Source organism: Antrostomus carolinensis, unplaced genomic scaffold (genome assembly GCF_000700745.2).
Source record: "Antrostomus carolinensis isolate BGI_N321 unplaced genomic scaffold, ASM70074v2 scaffold13046, whole genome shotgun sequence".
Classification (NCBI taxonomy): Eukaryota; Metazoa; Chordata; class Aves; order Caprimulgiformes; family Caprimulgidae; genus Antrostomus; species Antrostomus carolinensis.
Window position 1 is genome coordinate 3,801 of NW_010323989.1, and position 24,984 is coordinate 28,784.

A 24,984-nucleotide genomic window follows, 5' to 3' on the forward strand; every position below is an offset into this window, starting at 1 on the left:
CAGTAACTGAAAGTACAACAGCTCTGTCAGTGCTCCTGGGGTAGTTTTACTGTCCTCCCTTTCTCAGGTCCCACTTGAATATCTGCAGACATGTTAAGCCTCAGGTTTTTATTCTTCTAGGATGTATTTGTGTAATTTGCTGATTTCTGAGAACAGGACTTGGGCTCCTCAGTACCATTTATGACTAAATTATTAAAATAGCTTAGAAACAACTTGTTCAAATCAGAAGACTGTAAATTCATGCTTCAGCAGTACAAACACAAAGATGAAGCATAAAACTAAGAAGAAAAAAGAAAAGTGTCTATGTTGCTGTCATCTGTTCAGCTTGGACAGGTGCTTTGCAGTTGGTAGGAACAACGTGCATAGCTTTTGGTCTCTGTGTTTGAGCTTGCTATTCTTTTCATTAAAACAATGGGCAAGGTTTTTCCTCCTTCAGAGCCCAACCCTTTTAAAAGTACCTTTCAGGTTTCTTTTGCTCGTGAGCTTAGCCCTTTCTAGAGTGGACTCTTTCCTCTCATGGAAAGAGCTGGAAAGAGTTGTTCATTCTTATCCTTAGTTTTTCAGAGGTTTGTATCAGAAAATGACTAAGTCATCTCACTGTTTTACCTTTGTTTATGCCTGAAAATATTAAGACATCTCTTCTTATTGGAACTCTAACTCGAAGCATCAATACAAAATAGAACAGGGAGAAAAAAAAAAGAGCCGCATATTAAGCACAGGAAAGATTGTTTAGATGGTACTCTCCTGTGTAGTCATAAATGTCAGCCTAAGCTGCCATCTGACAGTGAAGATCCTGTCATACCTTGCCTTTTTCATATGGGTCCTTTTTTGTCTTAATTACCTGGTTCATTCTTTCTTAGAGACCCACCTGTGCTAGTTGAGAAGCCTGGGGTGCCGTGTGCGTCACCACAGCAGCACTGACCACCATCCATGGTTCTTCTGTCGGAGAGAATCAGCAAAAGTGTGCTCCTGTCCTGGATGTGAGGAGACTTCACCCTGCGTGGCGGAGGTGAGAAGGCTCCGAAACTGTCATGATTCCAACTGACTGTCTTGTCCTGAGGATTGATTCCGGAGTCCTATTCCATGGAGTTGTCACTTAGTTAAGAAATGAATTCTCAGTATAAAGTTTAATTAGCAAAGATACATTTTGGTACAGGCATCTGAACTTCTTTGTGTATGGAGTAAACCACAGTACCCTGAGGAAAATGAGATCACTTTCTTGAGATCCAAGTGATGATAACGGAGGTGGCTTTTCTTTCAGAAAATAATTAGGTGACCAATATGAATCATAAGGAAGCAATAATTAATGTCAGCACAATATATTGAGATTTTTTTTGTATCACTGTCATGAAAGATTTAGATATTATCACCCATGAATAGTATATAGCCAGTTTATTCAAGTTGCTAATAATATGAGGCAGCAGCTGTGCAGCTTGCCTTGTATTTTGTATTTTCTCCTTTTGCTTTTCTGCATTAAGATATACTGTTTTTACACAACGAACTAAGCTGTATTGTACTGTGGATTCCTGATATGTTTTTTTCAGCTTGGACTTTCTCACAGGAGCTGTGAGACCTTAGGAGAGAATATTTGCACCAGGCAAGGAGCAACTCTCCAGAACTGGAATAAACAAATAACTTTTGCGGTAGTTGCTGTGTTTCCAGTGCATAAACCTCAAGAGCATTTGGGCCAATAAATCTGTGATCCAAACAGAGAGTCAGATGGAAAACATTACAGCGACTGTTTTCTGGCATTAAAGAAAATAACGCAGAACTTCTATTTCAGAAAATGACATCTGCAGCTTACCTTTTCCTGCATGCTGTTCCAAACATGAAAGATTTCAGATGTTTAGCAGGCAGATTCTTCTGTATGCTGTGCTCTGTTTAACAGCCTTTTTCAGTCTACGTTGCATGTGGCATATTTGTATTCTACAACTATATTTCAGTGGCGTTGTGTGGATTAATATTTATTTAGCTTGAAATTAAACTGTTTTGAGTAATTAACATGAACAAGTTTCTCCTTAGCTATCAAAGACCCACACTCAGTTCTCATGAAGTGTAGAATCTACCTTGCACGTCAGTGGGGAAATTAGACAGGAGAAAACAGATTCAGCAGCTCCTGGTTCAGTTCAAGATGTGTGCTGATACTGCTGATACCCAAATATTTAGGAGGCTCTCTTTCTGTATTAAATAAATGGTCATGTGTTGTGGCCCATGCATTTCCCTTTGTTCTCTCTCCCTTCAGTGTGGCATGAATGAAATTGTTAAGTACAAGTCAGAAAAAAAAAAAAAAAAGAGGAAAAAAAAAAAGCAGCAGCGCACTCATAGGCCAATTTTGCTCTTATGAGCTGTGTTAATTGTTTTGGTATTGGGCAAATGTCTGATAATATTCTCCAACCAGTTAGCATGCAGTAAGAAAATGGTGAGAAGATTCATGGTTTCGAAGAAGTAATTGTTTACTCCTCCAATTCTCCAAATTGGCTGATAATGTGAAAGTTATTATTTATTAGATATTTTGTGATTATTTGTGTGGGGAAAAAATTGAGTTTTGCTCATGGGATGCATGCAAAAGATAGAGATTTTTTTTCCTATATTCTATGTTTTGGCAATAAATTCAATCTTAAATATATGAGGATCTGGGCTGGCTAGCTTTTAAGAAGTCTTTTATAACTCCTATGTATACTATTTTTGTTTTCCCCCTCACAGAAATATTCTGCTTGATTCCTGCACCCCATATTAAAATCTACTGCTGAGATCAACAAAACAGAAATGATAAAATTTTTTCTTATGGTAAACAAACAAGGTCAAACAAGGCTCTCTAGGTATTATGAGCATGTAGAAATTAATAAAAGGACAGTGCTGGAAGCTGAAGTAATCAAAAACTGTCTCTCCCGTTCAAAGGATCAGGTAAGTTTTGGAGTTTTTCCCCTAGCCATTTTATTTTATCAGCATCATGCATCTTTCATGTTGATAAGTCAGAAAACACATCCATTTCCATTGCTGGCCATTATTTCATTTGCACCCATGAAGAAAAATATTGTGTTTCTAGATTATGAGCTGAGTCAGTTGAACTGTTATTCTGCATTGAATAAATACGTTTTTCTGAGGCTTAGAGAGATTTTAGAGTTTTGTGTATCACTGTCATGAAGATTCCTCCTGTTTGTTTGAAGAAGCTCAGAAGTCCAGGAAGAATTTATTTTGTCCTGTTATTGCCTGTCTGGTAGAGATTGATAGAGAGTTATTACTACTGCTTTGCCAGGAGGTAGTAGGGATAGTACTGACAGCTCCAAGTTTAAACAAAAAATTTAAGAGAAAGGATTCCAAATCATTAAAATACTATCTAAACCAGAAAGGTTTTAGGGAAAACAATTTTTTAGGCCTCTATATTAGGCATTTTTATTCAAAAGAAGTGTCGCACTTTCTGCAAGAAAGTCAGAAACCTTAGAAGCTGGGAAATTTCTTAAACAAAAGTTGAGATTTTCATGGCTCACTTAATTGAGCCAGTGGTTCTTTAAGAAAAGTACCAAACTTGGCAACACTTTTGAGCACATTGACTTGCATTGGAGGAGAAATCTGTGACTCGGACTGGGACTGGAGTTTTTTGGTTTGTGTTCTGAAGTCAGCTTCTTTATTTTCCATTAATTACATGTATCCTTGAACAGTGGTCCTCACATATTTCATTCTGAAAAACCTCAGAAAAAATAGCAGTTCCTGTAAAGTAAGTAGTTCACAGACTTGACAGTGGCTAAAGAAATTAACCTCCTCCATACTGCTCTTGCAAGAACAATCTCCAAACAGAAGCTTCAGCAGAAGAACTAAGGGTCTGCTGCCATTTCAAGGACTGAGCAGAATGACCCTTAAAGAAGGGGAGGCATCTTGCAAAGCAGCGTGTACCAGCACCATCTGCTGGCACCTGCCTTCCTGTGAAAGACGTGGGAACTTCCCCCTGGCCTCTGGAAGTCTAATACTCTTAATTTTTATATAAAGAGATTGTTCGCTTTTTAAATATGAAAATGTCCTTCAGGTTGTCTCTTTTGGAATTGCTTCCAAATGAATATTTAGGGGAAATATTGACTGTCTTATAATTCTGAATAAGTCACTTCAGTTCTCTATGTTCCATTTTTTTCCATTTTAAAAGTAGCATGTTTTCTGCCAGTAGATGAGAAGTTTTGTGTAATAGCTACCCTACTAAATTTCTTTCAAGTAAAATTTATTGGTGGATCTTGAGAAATCCATTGTTCTTTGTGGGTCTTGTGAACTTGAAAGCTTAGGCTCTTTGAGCACTCTGTGCTTAATGCTGTCGTATGCTTAAATGGCAGCTACTGTGTTTGACTCATGTTGCTTCCGCCTAGTGCTCCTTCGTTGAGTATAAGGACTTTAAGCTGGTGTACCGACAGTATGCAGCCCTTTTCGTAGTGGTTGGAATCAATGAGACAGAGGTAAGAAATTATATACCCTCATGAAATGAAAGCTTGTACCGATTATAACGAGCAAGAGCTCAAGTCTTCTTCCAGTACAGAATTTTGTAATAGCAATTAGAGAATTTCCAGTAGTCGTTGCAAAAATAACCCACAAAAAACCCCACACGTTTTTATTTCTGTGAAATAAAAAGAGGTATGAAAGAAAATGTGGTATGTTTGACTTCAGTCTATAGTAGTGGACTGAACTGTTATCATGAAGCGGTCTTCCTGGGCCTTGTACTGATTCTGCTCTTTAAATTTAAGTTTGATTAAACATAAATATATGTGGGGTGGGGTTTCTCAACAAATGTTAGCATTACAGCCAGATCAGCTGTCTCATCTGTGGTGACTTCCCAACTGCCCACTGTTTTTAACCTCCTTGGCCAAAGAAAAGATTTCCATACTGTTAGCTAGAAAGATGCCAATTTATTGTATTTTTTTAAAAAAGGGGGAAAAAACCCCAAAAAGGTATCTGAAAGTTGACAAGTACTGTTATTTCAGGCATTCAGGCTGCGCCTGCAAGGCTTTTGTGTTTACATGGATTCCCAGTTCTCAGAAATTAATTCAAAGCTTACTGTTGGAGCCCCTAACAGAGTGGTGTGGAAAATAGCTGCTAACTACTACCACAGTGACTTCAAGTCAGGGTTATAATGGCATGCAATTTGGGCAAATTCTTTTGGCTTTGCTACAGAAATCACCCATCTGTGCTGCTGCCCCACAACCTGCTCTGTGCTGCTGCCAGCCGGTGTGGCTTCAGCATGGGTCGGCATAGCCTGGTTAGCTGTGCCTGTCCGGCCAGCCTGGGTGGTGGTGGAACGAAGGACGCAGTAGGATGGCGGCAGCCCAGGCAAGACAAATCCGTTGGGTACCGCAGCGCTTCCTGGTGTGGCTGGCCTGAAGCTTCTGCCCCCGCGCGCTGCCCTGCTCTCGGCCCCTCCGCGGGGTAACCGCACCTTCTCTCGCTGTGGTGGCCTGAGCTTGTGCACTTCATTGTAGCTCTTACTGTATTTTCTCATTGCTTTTCATATACCACAAACTGAAATAACACAAAGAATACTATTACATTTTTCTAGCTGTTAATTTACTGTTCACTTGGTTTTGATTTAATTTCAGAATGAGATGGCAGTATATGAACTAATTCATAATTTTGTGGAAGTTTTGGACAAATACTTCAGCAGAGTGGTGAGTGAGACGTTGAATCTATTATGAAATATTTCTTCTTTTTCAAAACTTCAGCAAATATGTCATTTCAGGGAATAAATCAAAGGAGAAAATTTCTTTTTCATATTAATTTAGAATTTTTAATACTTTAGCATGAATATTACCACTAGTTTAAAAAAAAAGAAAAAAGCAAGGCAAAAAAAGCAGTATTAGTTGCTTTTTCAGAGGAGTAAAAGTGTGCATGGGTTATAAATCATCAGACAAGGAGTAGCAGAGATACTTCTGTTAGAAAAGCATGTTTTTATATGCTTATACTCCGGAGTTCTTTGGGTCATGTACTCTTAAAATAGCCACTGGCATTTTATACATTTTAAAGGAATAAAGAGCTTTTTCTTCTTTTTTGCAGTTCTTAGCATTCCATCCCCCAAATGCACTTGATTCACGATAAAGATGGTGTAAGCATTAAGCAGGGAGCTGACATCACTTTGAGCAAGATCAGAGGGATGGAGCACAAATGAAACCTCAAAAACCAGTCTGTACTTGTGCTCCCCATCTTGTTGTCATGCAACAATGTGGATATCTGATAAAGCAGCTATTGTAGATAGACATTTTGTTAAGGATTCAACATCAGACAAGGCTCCAGTTAAAATGACACTGCTTCTTTTGGTGGGAGATTGTTTGTTTGTTTGTTTGTTTGTTTTTACAAAGATTGAAAATACAGCATTATAATCCTGGTTAGAAAGTGTGCTATTTAATCTAGGATTTCTAGTAATCTTGTTATAATCAAATCTGCCTAAAATCACACTTTGGCACAATTTCAGTTTGTCTATGCTGAAATGTGTTGGATATTCCTCTCAGAAAAGAGGACTGAGTAGAGTTCCCTCCATGGTCCACGTGCCTGAGGGTACTGCGTTGGTAATTTGTAGTAGTTTAACTAGTGTAACTATATGTAGAAGAGAGCAGTATGCGGGGCCTCTAACTGGCATCTCAGTACTAGTACCACAGCAGACATGACAGAGCTCCCTCTGTGAATTCAAGGACATGCTTGAAGAAGTCATCTGCACCCTTCCCTGTTCAGATGCCTGGGAGATGTTTTAGGCCATTATCTCAATTAACGTCACACCAGCCTGTTGAAACTGCTGGTACTAAGTAGATCACTTTCTGACTGTCCTAAGTTCAGAATTTGTCCCTTAAAATTGTTATGATTTCAGTCCCAACCTAAGCAGTGGTAACTGGTTGGGAGTGGAATTTGATCCTGGCAGCACAGGAATGCACAATAAAATTTAGTCACGTGTTATTTATCTAATTGAGTTAATAGTTGCCAACCACTTCTCAAGTTTTATTTTCTTCACTTGAGGCAGACCAAAAATAGACGTAGTTCATGTACATATAAATGTAGCATATATAATTCCTTGACCACATATATAACCCAACCACTGATAGTTGTTAAAATTTGCTGAATTCATCATACCAGAGTTTTCTGTATTTTCCATAGCGTTTAAGGTTTGAAACTAAGGGAACCAAAAAGGGACCATGGTTAAAGAAATCTCCTGCCATTCCGTGGTTCTATTTTTAATAGCATATAACACGATAAATGGCAGAGCACTGAAGAAGAGGGCTATAATTCTAGCTGGGGTTTCTGGCAGAAACCACAGAGCACGAAAGTCTGTACTATTATGGATTAATGTTTAGGATTTGCAGAGTTTTAGCAGAATCCCAAATTATGATGATGACAATGGAGACAAAACTCTGGGAAGGAAAGAACATCTGTCCTGCTCTAGAAGGACATTTTGTCATCTATTATTTTTAGGCTTGTGAGCTTTAAACGTTCTCACATACTCTTATTTTTATCTAATGGAGTTTACAGAGCTTGAATTAAAATATCAGAACAAACATTAACTGAATTAGGGGGAAGGCTTTTGAAGTGGCTTGTGAGATGTTATTCTGAGTCCCCTGTGCTTTTATAATGGCTACCCAGGGAAAACTGCATACTGTTCAGAATACATACTCCAATATTTTCAACTACTTTTTAATGCTGAGGAAACTTAAACTGATCAGGCTCTTAAAATATAATTTTTGTGATGGATAAAAAAATGTAAATGGAAGAATGGCAGAGTCACTCAGCGGAGGCCTGCAGACTAGAACTAGCCCAGTTTAGAGCGTGTTTGGACTGTAGAAGTAGTAGCAATTTTAGCAGTTGGAACTCTGCCTAAAACTCCAGGGTTAGACTGTGAATGGAAACCATGTTAGCAAACTAAATTCTTTCAGTAGCAGATAAAGATTCCCTCTTTCAGCAGACACTGGGGAAGCTCCACCCCAACTGTGCAAGATCTTAACTGCTGAGGCTGTGAATAATTGCTTCTAAATTTAGACATTTCACTGAGGCACCTAAGTTAGATGTTTGCTTATCCTAAGCTCCCATTACCAGCCATGGAGACCGAGGAGTATCTGGAGAAAGTGAGTCATGCCTCAAGTGTGCCAGTTCAACTGTTGAAGATACCCATCTTCTTCTGATGACTGCAGAGAGACCACAAGGGCTTCAAACTCAGACATTTTGGTTAAATGAATAAAACTATTTGGGGTAAATCCAGGCCAAGACTAGAAGGGAAGCGATGACTATGTGAAGAATTGTGTTGCTGGGGCTGGAGCCATAGTTAGAATTGCTGAGGGTCCAAATCTTGGAGTTGCCTTCCCTCTCCTAATATATCCAGCCACGGCTACCACAGCCATGGGTATGTACAGTATCTAGATTTTGCTGTTGAAATGATCTGCAGCAACATTTTTAACTACGTTTTTATATAAATTGTAAACTTGGCATTAACATCCTGTTTTTGCAGGAGGAAGAGAGAATATAGGGCTGGAGTTGCTGAGAGATGCTGGTTTTCCACCCACTCATTCAGATGGCACTGCCTGTATTCAAATTGTTCTTGTGGGTGATCTCAGTGGGTTTTTCGAAGTCAAAATTTCAGAACATTTGCCTTTGTTATGCAGACAGGTAACACATCAAAGGCAAGGGAGTGTTGCAGGAAAGAGCATGTAATTGTACAGTCCAGAACAGAAATCTGAATCACCCTAAAATTCTGTATCTATATTTTGAAGACTTTGTCCTCTAAAGGGATGTGTAATGTTTAATGACTATGAGATGAAAGATCAAACTCTAACTAATGGTTGTCTCTCTTTTCCTTGCAGAGTGAATTAGATGTATCCTTTTTGGTATCAGAAATCCATTTGTCTATCTTTTTGGTGTACGTTCCAGTTCATACTGACTTCATAGCACCGACTGTCAAACAGTCAAGAAAATGCAGAGCTTTCACAAATTCTGTACTTACAGTAAGTAGCATAATTTTGGCACCTTTCTGGAAGAATGGCTGGTGTTCATGAGGGTCACCTATTTAAATCCTCAGTCACTAAGGTAAGCCTGGTATTAGTTAAAATAAGACGAGGAAAACTTGCTTAGAGAGAACTAAGTGCTGTTAACACTTAGACATAAAAAGTTATATCCATGGTGGAACTTTCAGGCTTAACTAATTATTGCTTCAGGGTTTTACTTTTTTCTTTAAGTTTACAGTAAAAGAGATACTGAAGTGACTGCAATAATAAGAACGGAATGTTACAGCTGTGTGTTGGGCCAAATTGCAGTAGCATCATTCCAAGATTAGGTTTGCACTTTGATCTTGCTTCATGAAAGTCTAGGTGAGTTTTACTTTCTATATTAATGGAAGGAGAGAAAGGCCTGGGAGGAGGAAATTTAGGAAACCAGGCATTGCCACAGATACCTTTTTCTCCCCATGTCCCTCCATTACACAGCTGTGTTTTCATGCATATGATTTTTAGGGTATTAACTAAAACATAATTTAAAAAATTAACCAAAACCAAATACAAGCAAACACATACTAAATACTAAAATACAGTCCTGAACAATTAAACACAAATAGCAAGTAAATAATATACAATACTGAATTTAAAGGAAATTAAACCAGGAAAATGCAGTGCAAACACCTGTCTTCCTCCTCAGTTCTTCCAATCCCACTGCCTGCTCGCTCTGCTTCAGCAATCCTTATGCCTATGCTTGTTCTTGGTTAAATGCAGATCTACTGGTACAAAAGGTTTCAATTATACAACTGAAATACAGTTGCATTCCTGGAATCAAATACTTTAATTTAGTTTATTTACCTTATTCAAGAATTAGTACATATGAAGAACATATCAGAAAAATTCTGTATTTTTTCTTGTATTTGTTCTCACTTCTTTACTGGAAAAAAAAAAAAAAGAAAGAATTAATTTAACTTTTAATAATATTTTAATGCTTGCTGCATGCTGGAACTCTGTCTCATTTACTGAAAGTAAATATATATGTATGTGTATATATATAGTGTGTATTTCCTTCCCAAAATTCACAAAATGCTGTGGTATTAATAAATTCACTTGTATTATACAAGACCAATAGTGAAATTTCAGGATGAAGGGCCTCTTAAGCTCTCTGAGTGACTGTATAACTACATTTGTTTGTATTCAGTTATAGTTAAGGATTAGAACTATGTGTACTTGTGCATAAGCTTTGCTGAAGTAGAGACTTACCTGACCTATTTAGTAATTATATATAAAAATAGCCCCATATGTTTCCATATGGTATACTTTGAGTCTGCAATTACCTGATTCTTTTTATCTTAGATTGCTTGGAGTACTGATGATCCTAAGTTCTGCCTGCCTCTGGTCATCATTTTCATACCCAGAGGATTTTCCTGTAGTTACACACTTAGTTATCACCAGTAGCCCAATTATTAGCTGAAAGAGGCTCCTGCCTATCCAGCGAGCTTTTGCATACAGGGCTGGTCTGCGCTGCTCAGAGAAACTGTGTTATGTGCTCACACTAATATGTGCAGTGGGTGCAGTGCAGTGTCTGAAGGATTCCTGTAGAAATTCCTCTTCTGCATGGGCCTTGTCTGCATGAGGGTGTGAATAGAACTGTTGGGAAATAGGAGTGTACATCACTATCATATTTGATAATACTGGAAATAATATTGGAAAAGCTCATATGTCTCTCCTCAACATGTATGACATATGCATGATGTACATAATTTTTCTAATTCAGAAATGCATTTTTATACATTATACATTTCAGGAACAATTTTAAGATAAAATATTTTACTTCCATATATGTACAAAATAATTCTCCCATTTAGGAAAAAAGAGCTTTTCGTAAGTTGAGAGGATACATAAAATTGTTGAAATGGAGTGAGATTCTTTCAACATTAAATGTAAAGCAGAGGTGTAACGATGAAGTGGGCTGTTCAGGATTGTATTTATTCTTGACAACAGCTTGAATAGCAAACCCAGAAGAACAATATAAGATCTGTACTACAAGTGTATTAGACAGATGCTAATGCAGTGCAAGCAATAATCCATCAATATGCCTTTCATAGTGTGTAAGATAATATCCCCACCTGGGATTAAACCATTTCCTTTGCCAAACAGCCTTAAGTTAACTCTTATATTCAGTACAGTTAGCTTGGATGCAAAATATCTGATGGAGGAAGTACTGGCTGAAGGTCTGTAACAGCAAACACCAAGTAGTAGTTACAGAATCTCTGTATATGGAGTATCTGGTGGGAGACTGTCATGATTTCCTGTCTCTGCACTATTATTTTTGTGTACAGAGCCATAGGAAGTTTATTTCAAAGGAGGCAGTGGCTATTCTATACAGAAAGTAGTGTTTACTAACATGAAAAAATAGTAGGAAATTACATGAAATCAAAACCCATGAAAAATAGATTATAATCACTGAAGGCTATTCACTCACACACGGAGCAAACTACAATTCAATCCAAAGGCTGGGACCATCAGGCCACTGAAGTGTTCCTGGAGTCCGTGCTCAGCCTGCAGCCTACATTGATTCTCAAAGCTTCCCCAGCGCGGTGTGTGACCCCAGCAGTCCTGGCAACGCTGCTCCCGCTAGCGCAGGACTCCGGCTTTCACTGAGGTCCAAACACCCGAATTCCCCCAGGGCGCCCACATCCTGGCTTCCTCACGGCCTGTGGCTGGAGTCAGCTGTCAGGAGCAGCACCCTGGGCACAAGCAGAGACGGGGTCTAATCCAAATCCCACCCAGCAGGATTAATGTGTCGTATTTACACGTATGTATGCACAGGGCAGTGTGTGTGATGCTGAACAGTGCACAAACAAGTGCACAGTTATCTCATACATACTACAAAAATGAACACTGATTAACTACCAGCCAATTAAGTAACTACTTTAGAGCAGCTGTGTTTTTTACAGAAGCTTTTATGTGTGAATTGTAAAGCATTTAGCCCGTAGATCATGTCCACTTTCATTCTGAGCATCAGTCAGTCATGTACTTAAGGGTACTTATGACAGAAACATAACATTTCTGAAGCTGTTTGCTTGGTTTGTTTTTGAAGTCTCTGTAGGTAGCGTTGTTGGGCCAGCTGAATGAAGGTGTGGTGGTTTGGGTACTGCAGTTGTCCCAGTGGTGTTGCTTCCTAATGTGTTAATAGCACTAGATGAGCATCACTTCTGTGTATGAAACAAGTGGGTGGGATTTTCTGTAGCTCTAAAATTCCAGCTTGGATGGTGTAGGAACTGCTTTCTTGGTGTGATGATGACAAAGAGACAATAAAAATGCAAGTGTTACCACAGCAGCTTTGTAGGGAACGATATGCTGGTAAGCACAGGAGTTTCTGAAATTACAGAAAGTTGACTTTTCTGTTGCTTGAACTGGTGAAGCCAAGCTTACCTGAAGAGACGGTATTAACTTATGGAAGAAACGGATACTTACGTTCCCCTTGTGGGAGGGGAGGGGGAAGACAGGGTGCTCTAGGAGCAAGCATTTGAGGAATGTTGTCTTGATCCAAGAAAACCATTACATTCCATTGCAAACTAGCTGCTGCTGCTCCGAGGATAGATAAAAAGCTTTGATACAGGGAATACTTCATGTGAATCAACCGTCTTCTTCAGTCCCCTGTGGAGTAACACTTTCAGAATACAGTGCATTTAATTAGTAAGAAAATTGAACAATGAATTTATTCTCAGAATTTATAAGGATACACTTCAGTTGGTACTGTAAAATAAGTGGATGAAATGGAAACCTGTCAGGATTAGCTGTTCATTGAGGGATGAGTTTCCCTCTAGGTCTGTGATGTAGGGGGACGTGTACCCATATCAGGCAGATCAACCATCTTTCAAACTTTGGCAGAAATTCACCTCAGTGGAGGAGCAAATACCCTAGAATATCACAGACCTTGAATGCACCATCTGTCTCCTATTTAATGTCAGGATAGTCATTTGAGGAAGAAATGGTCAGAAAGCACTAAAATGGGGTTTAGTGCCTAAAATCTGCCTACCATGAGATAGACTGAAAACTACTTAAGGCCAGTGTTAGCAAAGACAGAGACAGAATGTGTGACTCTAGATTAAAAAAAGAAGCAACTCCACCTACTTGTTAGTTGAAGATGAATGTCCAGGATGGAAATCAAAGCTCTGTAAGGCTGTATATTCAGTAGCAAACCATCTGCCCCATAAGTATCCCTGCCCTAATCTACAAAGCTTTTGTTTGTGCTCCTGGGTGTGTTACCTGATCACAAGGTGTTGGCTGCACTTTATCATCTCTTAAGTCTGTACACACCCTTAATTACTTGCCTGGAAAATCCTGACATATCTTTAAAACTCTCCATATGAAGAAGTTACTTATGACATGCAAGTCCTAAACGTGCCTTTTTCCTTTCCTTCCCTGCTCCTTCCCCTCTCCCCTGCTCAACTACCCACCTATATAATGTTTCAGGAAAGGAGACAAATCTGTCACATTAGCCTCCTCTTACTATGTATGTGCCATAAATCTCTCTGTGAGAGTGGAAAGTACCATTAATGATACCAAAAGCCATCAGTAACATTTAAATTGTAGTAGGTGCCATTCACCTTTCCTGCTGGGTACGCAGCCACAGCAGCGTTGCCCAAAACCCACGCAGCAAGGGCGGTAAGGGCTCAGCTTTTGCCTTGGCTAACAGCTGACGAGTATTTCCTATCTGGGTGCTCTGAAAACTTTATTACAGACTTTTATCTACAAACACACAGATTAGTACATGCTTTCTTCTGCGTCCTTCTTTGAAAATGCCCGTTAGCCTCTACATGGAACCTAGTGAAAGTCCCTTAGTCCTCTTTTGTGGGCAGCCAGGATACCTACAGGAAGCAGGAGCTCAAATGGCAGCACACACTGAACATCATCGCTTTCTCCTGTTGCCAGTTGCTCAAACTGGTTTGCTTTGCTGCTTTTCAGCTGGGTGTGGATCTGTGACTTCAGGCTTTAAACCCTGAAGTTTGGGGTCACTTACAAACAAGTGAGAGGTGGGGAGGGTGAGCCTTGCTGAGGATCAGAGATCCCTGACCGGGCAGGGCATTCAGACAGGAATGGCTGAGCAGTGTGCGTGTGATGAGATGGAAGCACAGAGCATAGTCATGAGACTTACAGGAAGGGGAAAAAAGCCAACGTTGCTCCCTGTGCAATCTGAGTGTTTGCCAAGAACAGCATGGTGGGAAGGGAACTGAAAATGGAAGCCAGGATGTTGGCTGAGGGTAAAGAATGCTTTGAGACCTTCTGAAATCAAGATGAGAGATCTTTCCAGAATGGTATTAGTATCCCTATTCAAACTGCAGGTGAAATCACTGGTTCTGGAATGATGACAGAGAGATTAACAGGAATCATAGCACTAAGTTTTCTGTAATGGAGTAGCCCAATTTTGAAATAACCTGGAATGGCCCTGCAGGGGAACTGACATCTCATTGAACCATATGGGGTTTGAGTGGAACAGCTGCAAGATACTTAACTGGTGTGGTGCAGTTTTCCTTAGACGTGGTATCAGCTCTTTAGGAAATGCAAAAAATGCTAAATGGCTTAAATGTTTTTCTCAAACAAGGTGATGCAGAAAAATAAGGCAGGAGTGGCAGTTTGCTGCATCATCACTGATCCTGGTTGATCCAGTCTTTTGGGTTTTAGATCCTTGGGACTCTCAAAGGACGAGGAAGGCCTGCAGAGACAGGAGCTCTTGCTCCACTGTGGGAACTGGAGCACTGTGAATCAGTGGTAAAGTGTTAAAATTAAAAGCCAGGAGGAGTTGGCTTTATCACTTGTTGAAACCTGAATGGAATGTTATCTGACCTCATTACCAGATCCTCTTCCCCTATGTAGAGCAGCGCCAGAAGTGAACTAAGCCACAATAGAAAAGCTGCCTTCCTAAAAATTCTCACATAACTGGAAAAAAGAAACCCTGACTTCTCAGATTAAAATATTTGTGTAAAGACTGATTTACTTGAGAAGTATACCGAAATATGTCTTGAGTCTTTAATCTGCCAAAGTAAAACATCTCCCTTTGTGCCTGGAACCACATAAACAGAAACTGCTAAAGTTTTAAGGACAGTACTGTTCCCCGGTATTGAAAGGCACGAGTCTGATTTTTAGAAGCAATTTAGGGCAACAGTCAGACTGGGGAAGAAGTCTGCTATTTAAAATACAACTTACAATTAAATTAGGTGGTTAAGTTTAGGCCAGCAAATGAGAAGCTATCTGATGAACCATGGACATACCCAAGATCCTGTTATTTCTCTTCCTCACATAACAGTAACTAGTAGTAAGGTTATTTGGGGGCCTGAACTCTGCTAGCACACGTACCTAGCTGTGCTGGGCTCTTGGTCAAGCAGATGTATTCGCTGGAGCAGCAATGCAGTTCCTTACCCTTCTGCACAAATACCCAGCAGCTCCGAGTTCAGCCCAGAGCACTCAGCAGCACTTTGAAATGGCAGAGGAAGGAGAGAGCCTGCTAGCTGAGTTCTCTTAAACTTGACCATACAAGTTCATCCTACAGTTCAGCCTGAACAAGTTCAAGGTGGTCACACACAAGGCTGACATCAGGTACTCTGTGTCCTTCTTCTTGCTTTAATGTGTGCAGCAGAAGCAATCACCAAAACAGGGACAAAATCTTAAGCTTCTCGCATCACCAGGTGAAACCGTCATACTCAAGAACTCTCACAGAGCAGGAGAAATTGAAGTACAAGGCAGCAGGTGCAGCTGCTTCCAACTCAGCTAAGCTTGTCCACAGAGAAGGGTGGGTTTGGCATTCCCCAGGCCGAGGACAGGCTCAGCCTCCCTCCTCTACAGGTTTCAGGCTGGCAGCATCTCTGCGGTGACATTTTGAAAGAGACCAAGCCAGGCATCATTACCCAAAGTAATGACTTGGGCTTCCAAATCTGAGAGAAAGGATCACAGAAAAATCCCTCTCTGGACTCCCAAGTGCTGGCTTCAGCCCCGGTTCTCTGGAGTCTGTGAATTGTTTGATGGGTCTGGCTCTCACCACTCACTGCAGGGAAAACAAGGCGTCTAACTCGGAGGAAGGAATTTCCTTCTCAAGGCCAGGTGCTAAAAAAGCAGGCACAGGGATGGTCAATGTTAAACTTCAATCTGGTTCTCACATTCATACCTCAGACTGTTCACTTGCAGAAGCTTGCACTGCTGCAGCTCTGCTGGTTTAAGGTGTTGTCTCCCCACCACTTGCCTTACCACCTAGGAGGACCAACTGCCAACATGTGGGTCCCCAGCTGTTGCCCTACGCAGCTCAGCGTTCCCACCGCCCCTGCTCCCTGGCAGGGCCGTCGGGCAGACTGCCGTAGTTGGATCCACTGGCACTCGTAAGACAGAGCAGTCCTCTCAAATGCCTGAGTCACGTTCAGAAAATAAGACTCAAGCTTTGTCATGCTGAGCAGAGGAACACCTGGCTCTTGCAACTCCACAGATTAGAATGGAAATCCACCAACATAAATACAAGGCCTAGAGCAAAACCAGGCTGTCTTCCTGAGGTCAAGCCAGAGCATCAAACAGACCATAATGGGCAGAGAAGGCACTCGAGAGACTACATCCAAGTGGGGAAAAAAGTGTTGAAAGATGTATTGAGAAGTGACTGGAGCTTGCTAGCTCCGCTGCAGTAGTCCTCAATACACAGGCTAGAACTAGAAGGCAAAACTCAGGCTAAGCCGATGTGTTGAGCAGAGCAGAGAACACACTGGAAGAGCCGCCGCAGGTGGAGAGCAAGGCAGGTGAAGGGTTATTCACCCCCCTCTCTATCTGCACAGCAGTCAGGCGTAACAGATGGACCCAGCAGGCTTTTCTGCTGTGCCTAGTTCCACTTTGCCTAGTTCCACCTCAGGTTAAATGACAACAGAAGACTTTTTTCCACTAAGTAGCCCTTTGCAGTGGTTCAGCGGACACACGGAACAGCAAGGTATGCAGAAAAATACCTGCCGCTTCCTACTGAGTAAGGCCTGCCATCATTTTTTGAGACAGATGCTGTTAGCTAATGATAAGGAAAGACAGATCTGGTTATGGACAAGTTTCATATAGCACAACCATAGCAATTCATATTGTTTCAGATTATTTTCCTTTAGGTGAACAGAGGTTATAAATATTTTTTTGAAAGTATTTTAAGGATGAACCATTTATTTACTTGTACTCTCCTTTATGAGTTTTACTCCTAGATCAATGTCTCAACTTCACATATCAGCATATTCCTCTTAGGAAGCTACTTTCAAGCAAATCAAATAAAATAGCATCAGTAATGTAGGGTAAGGAAAACGGTATTTGAGAATCAGATTTTCAGAATTTGCCTGACCCTTTGCTAAGAAGAAATGCAGACTATTCGCATCTTCACGTACAAGGTTGTTATCCTCTGATACTATTTTATATGCAAGCAGTATGTGGTAAAATTAACCACCTACATCCAAGTTCAAGCTGACCTTTCTTGTACTACTACATGATAATCTTCCAAGATGGGATACTGTTGGTGGTTTAACTTCTCTGCTACAAATTTTTGACATCTCTGTCACCAGGAAAAAGTGTCAGTTGAACTCTATTAAAATAAACAGCCAAATAAACCAGAATAAATTAAGATTTACCTGGTTTTGTAAACTTTGATTAAAGACTAAGGTGCCTTAGATTTTCTCTGAATTATCTTCATGTTGTTCAAAATATACTTAACTTGAAATGTTTCTAGATCATGTTCAACTTGGATAGAGTGCACATCATTTTGGATGAAATGGTGCTAAATGGCTGCATCGTGGAAACAAACAGGAACAGAATTCTTGCCCCTCTGTTTGTGCTTGACAAAGTGGCAGAAAGCTAGGGAGATGCAAGCCTGACTCCAGCGTTTTACAGAGGATGGTGAAGCCATCGAGAGCGTACCGTTTTCTGATGTCGTTAGATCGACTGATGCGATATTCAAATTGGCTGGAAAATGCTTCCTGTTTCTCCTGTACCCTGTGGGCCTAATGGAGAGATACAGCTAAACATAAAGTGCAACCTTCCATTTCAGATGCAGCTTTATTGACACAGCAGAAATCTTTCTAGAACAGTCAACATTTTAAAAAATTAACTGGGTATAAAGTAATGGAAACTTACACATGACCATCTGGGTACCACTGAATCACACAGCATTGTGCCAGACCTAGGAGAAGACAGGAAATATGGAAGTATAAATTCAAACTGAGATTCAGTGCTTCCTTTAAGCACCAACTTGATTCATCTTCATACAAATGTACTGTAAATGAAAGTTCTGTAAATTTTATGACTATTATTAAACTAGGTTCATCCTTCATCAAAAAGCTGGTTTCGCTCCCTTTTCCATGTAAGTTGTGGTTACAGAGGAAATTTAACAGAAGTACTGACATATTATTCCTGCAAATTGTGTAAGTTGTAACTAAGTATTTGGCACTTAAATATTATAAGAATAATAAACAATAATTAAAATCAACAGTTTGATCATCTTTTATAATGTTGGCTTCATAAATGACACAAAATCTTTACTTTTTAGGCACACCAGTGTTATTTTTTTTTCTCTTGTATATTCTATCCATGCGTCCTGATGAAGACATTTACAAGAGACAAGTAACAAAAGATATGCAATTTCTCAGTACCAGCTCGGTACCAAATCCCATCTTCCTTCTGGAGTGGAAGGATGCAGCTACACTAACCCGTATTCACCGGCGTACTACGTGCTCGCTCATACCTCTACAGGACACTGTAAGTCACGGAAGCGTTAGCAACCTCGGCTCACGTGCACTTACCTTTCCAGAGCTATGGTATCTGGCTCCTTCTTCATGACCTCCACACCACCACTAGGCTAACTCGATTCTGAAGGAGCATACACTGTGCGAGAGCACCTAACAGTCACATCTAAATTGCACCTAGAAACCAGAGTGTAAGGAGCAGAGAGAGAAGTTTTGTGGTGTGGGAGAACAGTCCACATCGCTTTAAACCAACAGCACACTCGGCAGAACAAGCTGACATTGCATCTGGAGCAGACACTCGTACACAAGGTTTGTGCAGCTGTTTTGTTGAAGCTCAACAGTCACAGGAGTGGGGGGTGGTGGAGATTCCCCTTCAGTTTTGCACTGGGGAAAATTTCAAAGACAGTGCCTGTGAAGTGCTACGAACAACGCTGTGAAAGGAAGTCTGGCATCCACCCATGTGTGCGAGGCGGAATCTTTTGGCAAGCCCTCCCTCAGCAAAGATTGTTACCACAGAGAACTGGCACAGAACAAAACTTAACACACAGATACAACTAACATAGTATTTTTTCTTTTCTGGTTATCAAGTACTTAAGCATCTTTAAAGACATATTAGCATCTCACTTGATCTTACTGTAAGCCACTTTTTACCAAAGACCTCTCCCCATGCTGAAACCAAGCCAGGCACTCCGTCTCAAGTAAAGGTGAATGAGCTGCATCATCTGACCCCGTTTTTACTCTGATGTAATGAACTACAACCTCAGGTCACATGGGCCCACCGAAGAGCAGCAAATACTGCCACATGCAGCCTTCTCACTGCCAGACTGGAGCACAGAGATGAGTTGATGAGCTCAGTTATTGCCAGGTGGTTCTTTTAAACCTTGAAAGAAGTATGGCAGATTGTTCAGAACATGTACATAGATCTAATAACATAAGAAGTATTAATGAAGTATTCAGGGGAGACAGTTTTATATGTTGCAAACATTTTAATGATTACTTTTGAGCTTACACATCGGGTGTTTTTTTTAAACTTCAAACTGCAACAAGTTAAATAAATGTTTATAATATACAAAGAAAATACAACCAAAAGTAAAACTTGCTTTAAGTGTGCCTTGCACTAGGAACCAGTGTTTTTTAATAGCTTTATTGTTGAGCTGCACAAACACACTTAAGGATTTGATCTTTATAGCAGGGCATTTGAGAAATCAAAATATATTCCCACTTGAAAGAAAAAAGAAAAAAAACCAAAAAGGTGGTGCGTGATTATATGCAAAAACCCACTAAAATACTCCAATAGTGCAGGCACCATTAAAAAAGAAAAAGCTGGAGATGCCCATTAACTCTAAGTTTTAAGGAAGCAAGTTTCTGACCAGTTAGCTTAAAGCCAGCAAAACAGGGATCAGTGATGGCAACTGTAGTGTACAAGGTATTAAATGACAAACTTTACACAAATACACTGTCAGAAATTTGTATCGGTGAACACTGAAAATCTGATGATCTGTTCTTTGGAACAGTCAAACAGAACCACCTTAATTTCCAGTTGTGCAAGCCCTTGAAGCATCACACAGTGTTCTGTGCCAATTTCTTGCTGGCTGTGTAGTTATAAGGATTTATTTTGTCATTAGCAGCTAACAAACTTATTCCACATGTTCCTAAAGCCTCACAGGTGAAAAAAAGGCAAGTCTCATCAGAGCACAGCGTGGAGATCATGGTTTTTTTGCACACAAACACAAGAGGCTTCGCTAGTATCAAAAAACACTTTCTCATGTCCCGTACTGCAGTCAGCGGCTCAGTTGAGATGGAAGCCTTTCTCCATTGTAGCAGCAAGCAGACGCTCTCTCATGATCTCCTCAGAAGAATACTCGGGCAGCTTTAGGTAATGCACACACGTGTTCACAGATGGGTAACTCGCATCTGTAGCATCAACCTGAGGACAACAAAGAACATTTTTTACTGCAGTTGTTCCCAGCACGCGATACGGAAGTTAAAAGCTGTAAAGTGCTCTAATTCACCGTGGCGTTCTCCGCATACGCAACGCCGGTTATCAAGAAAGAGCATCAGGAAAGCTACACACTGACTTATATCTACTTTATATGCACATTAATTCTTTTATATTCACATATGAGCTCAGAGAACTGACCTGAAACAGAGGTTGGTACTAGCGTAGTGTCATAAATTAAAACAAACAAACCAAACCAAACCAAACCAAATCGGTGTTATTTCTTACTGCAGCAACAATTACATTCAAGAGCCGGAACAGCTGCTTTGAAGGGCCACCTGCAGAAGCCGTACCTTGCGTACAACAGTGAGCCGGGGATGTAGGTTTGCCAGTCCTCCTGGGGGGAGTGTTGAGCAACCAGTGGTGAACTGGAGAAAAGCTTTCCTTTCATCCGAAGACATACCACACAAGACTCTCACAAATCGAAGAAATCCAGGGCTTAAAGAAAATTAAAACAGTAAGTTATGATAACAGTACAAGAGAATGGGTGTGGTTTTTTTAGTTTCCCTTAACCTGAGACAGTACGATTACGACCTTTAGTCACGTCTAAGCAGTCACTGTAAGATTCTAGTGCCTCTTCAGTATTGAGTTAAGAATAAAACATCATAAAACCCATAAAAATATTTCCTTAATCTTCTTGCTGAGTATTTCACAGAAGAATGTAGGTCAGTAAGAAGTTTTCTCTACACTTATCTTGGAGTGTTATTTGGGTACCTTGCATATGAAAGAGTAGAGAAGTAGACAGAGCTCAAACCTGTTCTATGAGAAGAATCCAACTGACTATAACCTTAAGAATTTTTCTGTACCACTTCCACAGTATAAAGCCACCTGAATTTATACACGATTTCATTTCTACCCTGTTAAAGACCCTTGTGAAAAAAAATTTAGGAAAGATATATCAGACTACTATAGATCTTCAAGGAACCCTCCAGATACCACTGCTTCCATCCATACCAGCCCAGGGAATGGGGAACAGGAGAGGACATGAAGAAAGCACAGCCTGCTGAAGCCTGAAAGCACAGCCTGGGATATCAGGCACTGTCATCTCGGCTGCCTCTCTGCATGCAGGGCAGGGTCAATAGAAGAATCGCTGCACACAGCGCCTTAGACTGATTGGGATCGGTCAGCATGCTTATACTGGCACAGTCCCAGAAGGAATTTGTACCTTATTGCTGCCAAACATGACAAGCAGCAAAAAACCAACCCAACAAACCCCAAACCATCGATACCACCTCCTGATAGCCAGTCGCCAGTGCCTTTGTTCCCCGCAGAGCACATTTTCCTTAACTACACTTGAAGTGAAAGGAAGAAGAAATAAGGGACAAATAACAACTATACCCAAGTGAACAGAAATTACCACCACCACCAACGATGGAAGTAGAAACTCTAACATGCTATTGCTAATGGCCCGTATTGGTGAGCTGCCGTTACATTCCCACTGGTTGTTCATATTTTAACATTTTAATCTTTTTTATCCTCTCTCATCACAAAAACACCAAGTATCTTATCTTCTAACCTATCTGCTGGAACATATGTGGTTATTTCATGTAGTCTTAGATAATAACTTGCTCTTCAGTAATCACCAATCCCATCCAATTTTGCGTCTTCATCTAATGAACATTCTAGACATGATAGCACTTAATGTATCTTTTAATTACTATTTTTAAATCACTCGGAATCTAAGTACCTATCTCGTGTATATCCCAGTTTAGGTTCAGTATAATTGATGATATCCTCAGCTGCCCAAGAAGGTGATTGATTTCCACAAAGAATCATCTGAACTTCTTCATGGCTGAAGGAACTCAGCTTCTCCATTGGGAAGACTCTATTGAAGCCATCTTTAATTTACACAAGATACAGTTAGAAAGATAAGTCAAAAGAATGTTTATAAAGTAACATCAGCATTTCAATTCTATTTTAATCAAACCAGAATCAATCAAGAGTTTCTTAATTAAGGTAAAGAGAAGCTCTTCAAAATGAAAAATGGCATTACTAATGCAAAGGTGTTATGAAATTAATATCTACTGAACTCTTAAATTAAGAGTCTGTTTTTGAAAGCCATTCTACACCACCACTTTAAAACAGTACATGCTGCACACCAGTCAGGCCACCAAAGTGCATATATATATACATATATACTCTGCCATATTTAAAATTACCTCTGAATGCCTCCATCTGTTTTTGTATACCAGTATGCATGCAGAAGTCAAACATGAGATCTACATACTCCTCTGCATTATCCATTGTTACAGTCTGCAAAGACAATACATAAGTACTGTAAGAATTCACTTTACATTAGAGTTATTACATTAGAGACAGTAAAGATTTAACTGCTGTTTAAATTGTACAAGTAAGTTTTTCCTTACCTCATCTTCACCACCTGGCTTGAGATCCACAGCTGTAAACCCATATACTTTGGACGAAGGGCAAAACTGGAAATTCAGACTTCAAAACACAAAGACAGTTACTAATTGGAAAGAGTCTGCTACTGCTTTTGCAAAGACACCAGATTTACAAACTGCACCCCCACACCCAAAAGCATCTGACTACATTTCAAACCACTGTTTGTGGATCGTTCTGTGCACACATGAACAGTGGTGCCACAGTGCAGAACTACAGTGAGTAACGGACTACACAGATAATGCCTGTTTCAAAGCTATGGCGTGCACGTGCGTGCACTCACCCACTATTTATTTGTATTTGATCACCCTTGGAAATTTCAGGGAGTTATCAGCTTCAGAACCACTCAAACTGTTTAATTCAGTTCACAAACTCAAAAAATCCTTTACATTAATTTCCAGCACTAAGAGTTCTAGAGCCACTTAACGTCTTAGACATTCAGGCCCTTCAGGGGTGCTACTTGCCTCCTCTCTGTAACAAGCTGTGCTGAAGCCCACAGGCCATAAGCAGTTACTGAACTCCAACTACCCAATCCTTATGGCACAACATGATTTTAACAAATAACCCATAATATTAATGGTAGAAAAACTACTGTTGTTTCAAAAGAAAAAATGTAAAACTACACAAGATGACATCCTGATGCAAGTTTACAGAGGTATGAGCACTTTTATGTCTTTAAAAATTGCTAAAAGTTAGCAAATGTTCTGTTTAACGTGGATTCCAACTCTGTGCTGTGTGTCTATTAACACAACCTGGAATTTCAACCTGTCCTCTTCAAAAGCTCTCCAAAAAACTTGATCAATTTCAATAGTTATTATAGCAAAGAATTTACTGATTCACACATTTCTAAAGGCCTTTACAGGTATTTGGGTGTTTCTAGAGAGCCATGCAGCACTGCTGCACAGCCACATTTATGTTTAAACACAAGGAAACTGAGCAAAGGAGATGAGAAAATCCCCAAACTACGGAACAAGAATACAGCTACAGAAGGCAAACTGGATCTTGCTGCATCTCTAATGATTCCACCTTGCAACGATACTATTTTAAATGAAGAAATCATAATTTTTAATCGTACACATTGTCATTTGTCTCTAACACAACACTGTTTGCATATTTATAAATAAATCTGAAATCTCTTACCCCAAATCTTCTATGCTAAGTGGAGGCCCTGAACCTGATGGGTTCTTCAGCATTAATTCCTGTAGTTTTGTGTTCTTTTCATCTTCTGAGAGACTTTTGTTGCTTAAAATTTGACGTCTTTTAATTGCAAGGTCCTTAATTTCTTTTAGAAACCTAGCTCTATGTGGATTTACTAATTCAAAGTCTTCCCATGTTAAAATTCCATTAAACCAGGCAGGAGGCTTAGGTTTTGGTGGATCAAGAATAAATTCTGATTTGGAGTCTTCTTCCAGACTTCCTACTGACAAGGAATCATGCCCTTCTTCTGTAGAAGCCTCCGACTGACTTTCAGTACAGTGCAAGTCTCTGTCACCTCGTGATTCATATATCAACTTACTCATGTTACTTTTAATGTCCCCCATACACATGAGTTTAAAAAAAGGCTTAGAAATGGGTAAATCCACAAGTCTGTTGTCCTGAATGCATTTAGCCAAGAAAATTCCAAGGAAATGAAAGAGTTTGGTTATTCTTTCAAGTTCATCACTATCTTGTGGGAATGGTGCTGTGAAGAGTCCACATGACCTCTGTACATAGTAGCCAGGGGGTTTCAATCCACCACCAATATCAACCTGATTCAAGAGACATAAAAAAAAGTTGCCATTGTTAAAGGTGAGTTTAATTATCTATCTGTGCTGTTTAGCTTATTATATTTTACTTCTCTGTTAAAAAAAGGACAGATAACAAAGCAAGCTGTGGAGCAGAGTGGTCATCACCGATAATGTGTTCT

General features: G+C 40.0%; 2 protein-coding genes across 2 annotated transcripts in view; one reads left to right on the plus strand and one right to left on the minus strand.

The window, feature by feature from the left end:
* Nucleotides 1–2,766: 2,766 nt before the first annotated feature.
* AP4S1 (adaptor related protein complex 4 subunit sigma 1) lies at nt 2,767–17,796 on the plus strand. Its single transcript, XM_010170782.1, has 5 exons — nt 2,767–2,904; nt 4,350–4,436; nt 5,571–5,639; nt 8,808–8,819; nt 17,668–17,796. Exons 1-5 carry the CDS (start codon nt 2,767–2,769, stop codon nt 17,794–17,796), a joined length of 435 nt encoding a protein of 144 aa, XP_010169084.1.
* Nucleotides 17,797–19,809: 2,013 nt separating this feature from the next.
* Nucleotides 19,810–24,984, minus strand: part of HECTD1 (HECT domain E3 ubiquitin protein ligase 1) — a gene marked incomplete at its 5' end in the record, with an annotated part of 43,635 nt that continues 38,460 nt past the window's right edge. Inside the window, 6 exons of the mRNA XM_029085650.1 lie at nt 19,810–20,606; nt 20,972–21,116; nt 22,366–22,516; nt 22,838–22,931; nt 23,045–23,123; nt 24,219–24,826. Of these exons, the coding sequence (XP_028941483.1) occupies nt 20,469–20,606; nt 20,972–21,116; nt 22,366–22,516; nt 22,838–22,931; nt 23,045–23,123; nt 24,219–24,826 (1,215 nt within the window). The remainder of the gene's footprint in view (nt 20,607–20,971; nt 21,117–22,365; nt 22,517–22,837; nt 22,932–23,044; nt 23,124–24,218; nt 24,827–24,984) is intronic.

Bases quoted from the DNA above. Each gene is read 5' to 3' on its own strand.
- AP4S1 (XM_010170782.1), top strand. From the start codon at position 2,767: ATGATAAAATTTTTTCTTATGGTAAACAAACAAGGTCAAACAAGGCTC. The intron at 2,905-4,349 runs GTAAGTTTTGGA...GCTTCCGCCTAG, and splicing joins TCTCCCGTTCAAAGGATCAG to TGCTCCTTCGTTGAGTATAA. The intron at 4,437-5,570 runs GTAAGAAATTAT...ATTTAATTTCAG, and splicing joins TTGGAATCAATGAGACAGAG to AATGAGATGGCAGTATATGA.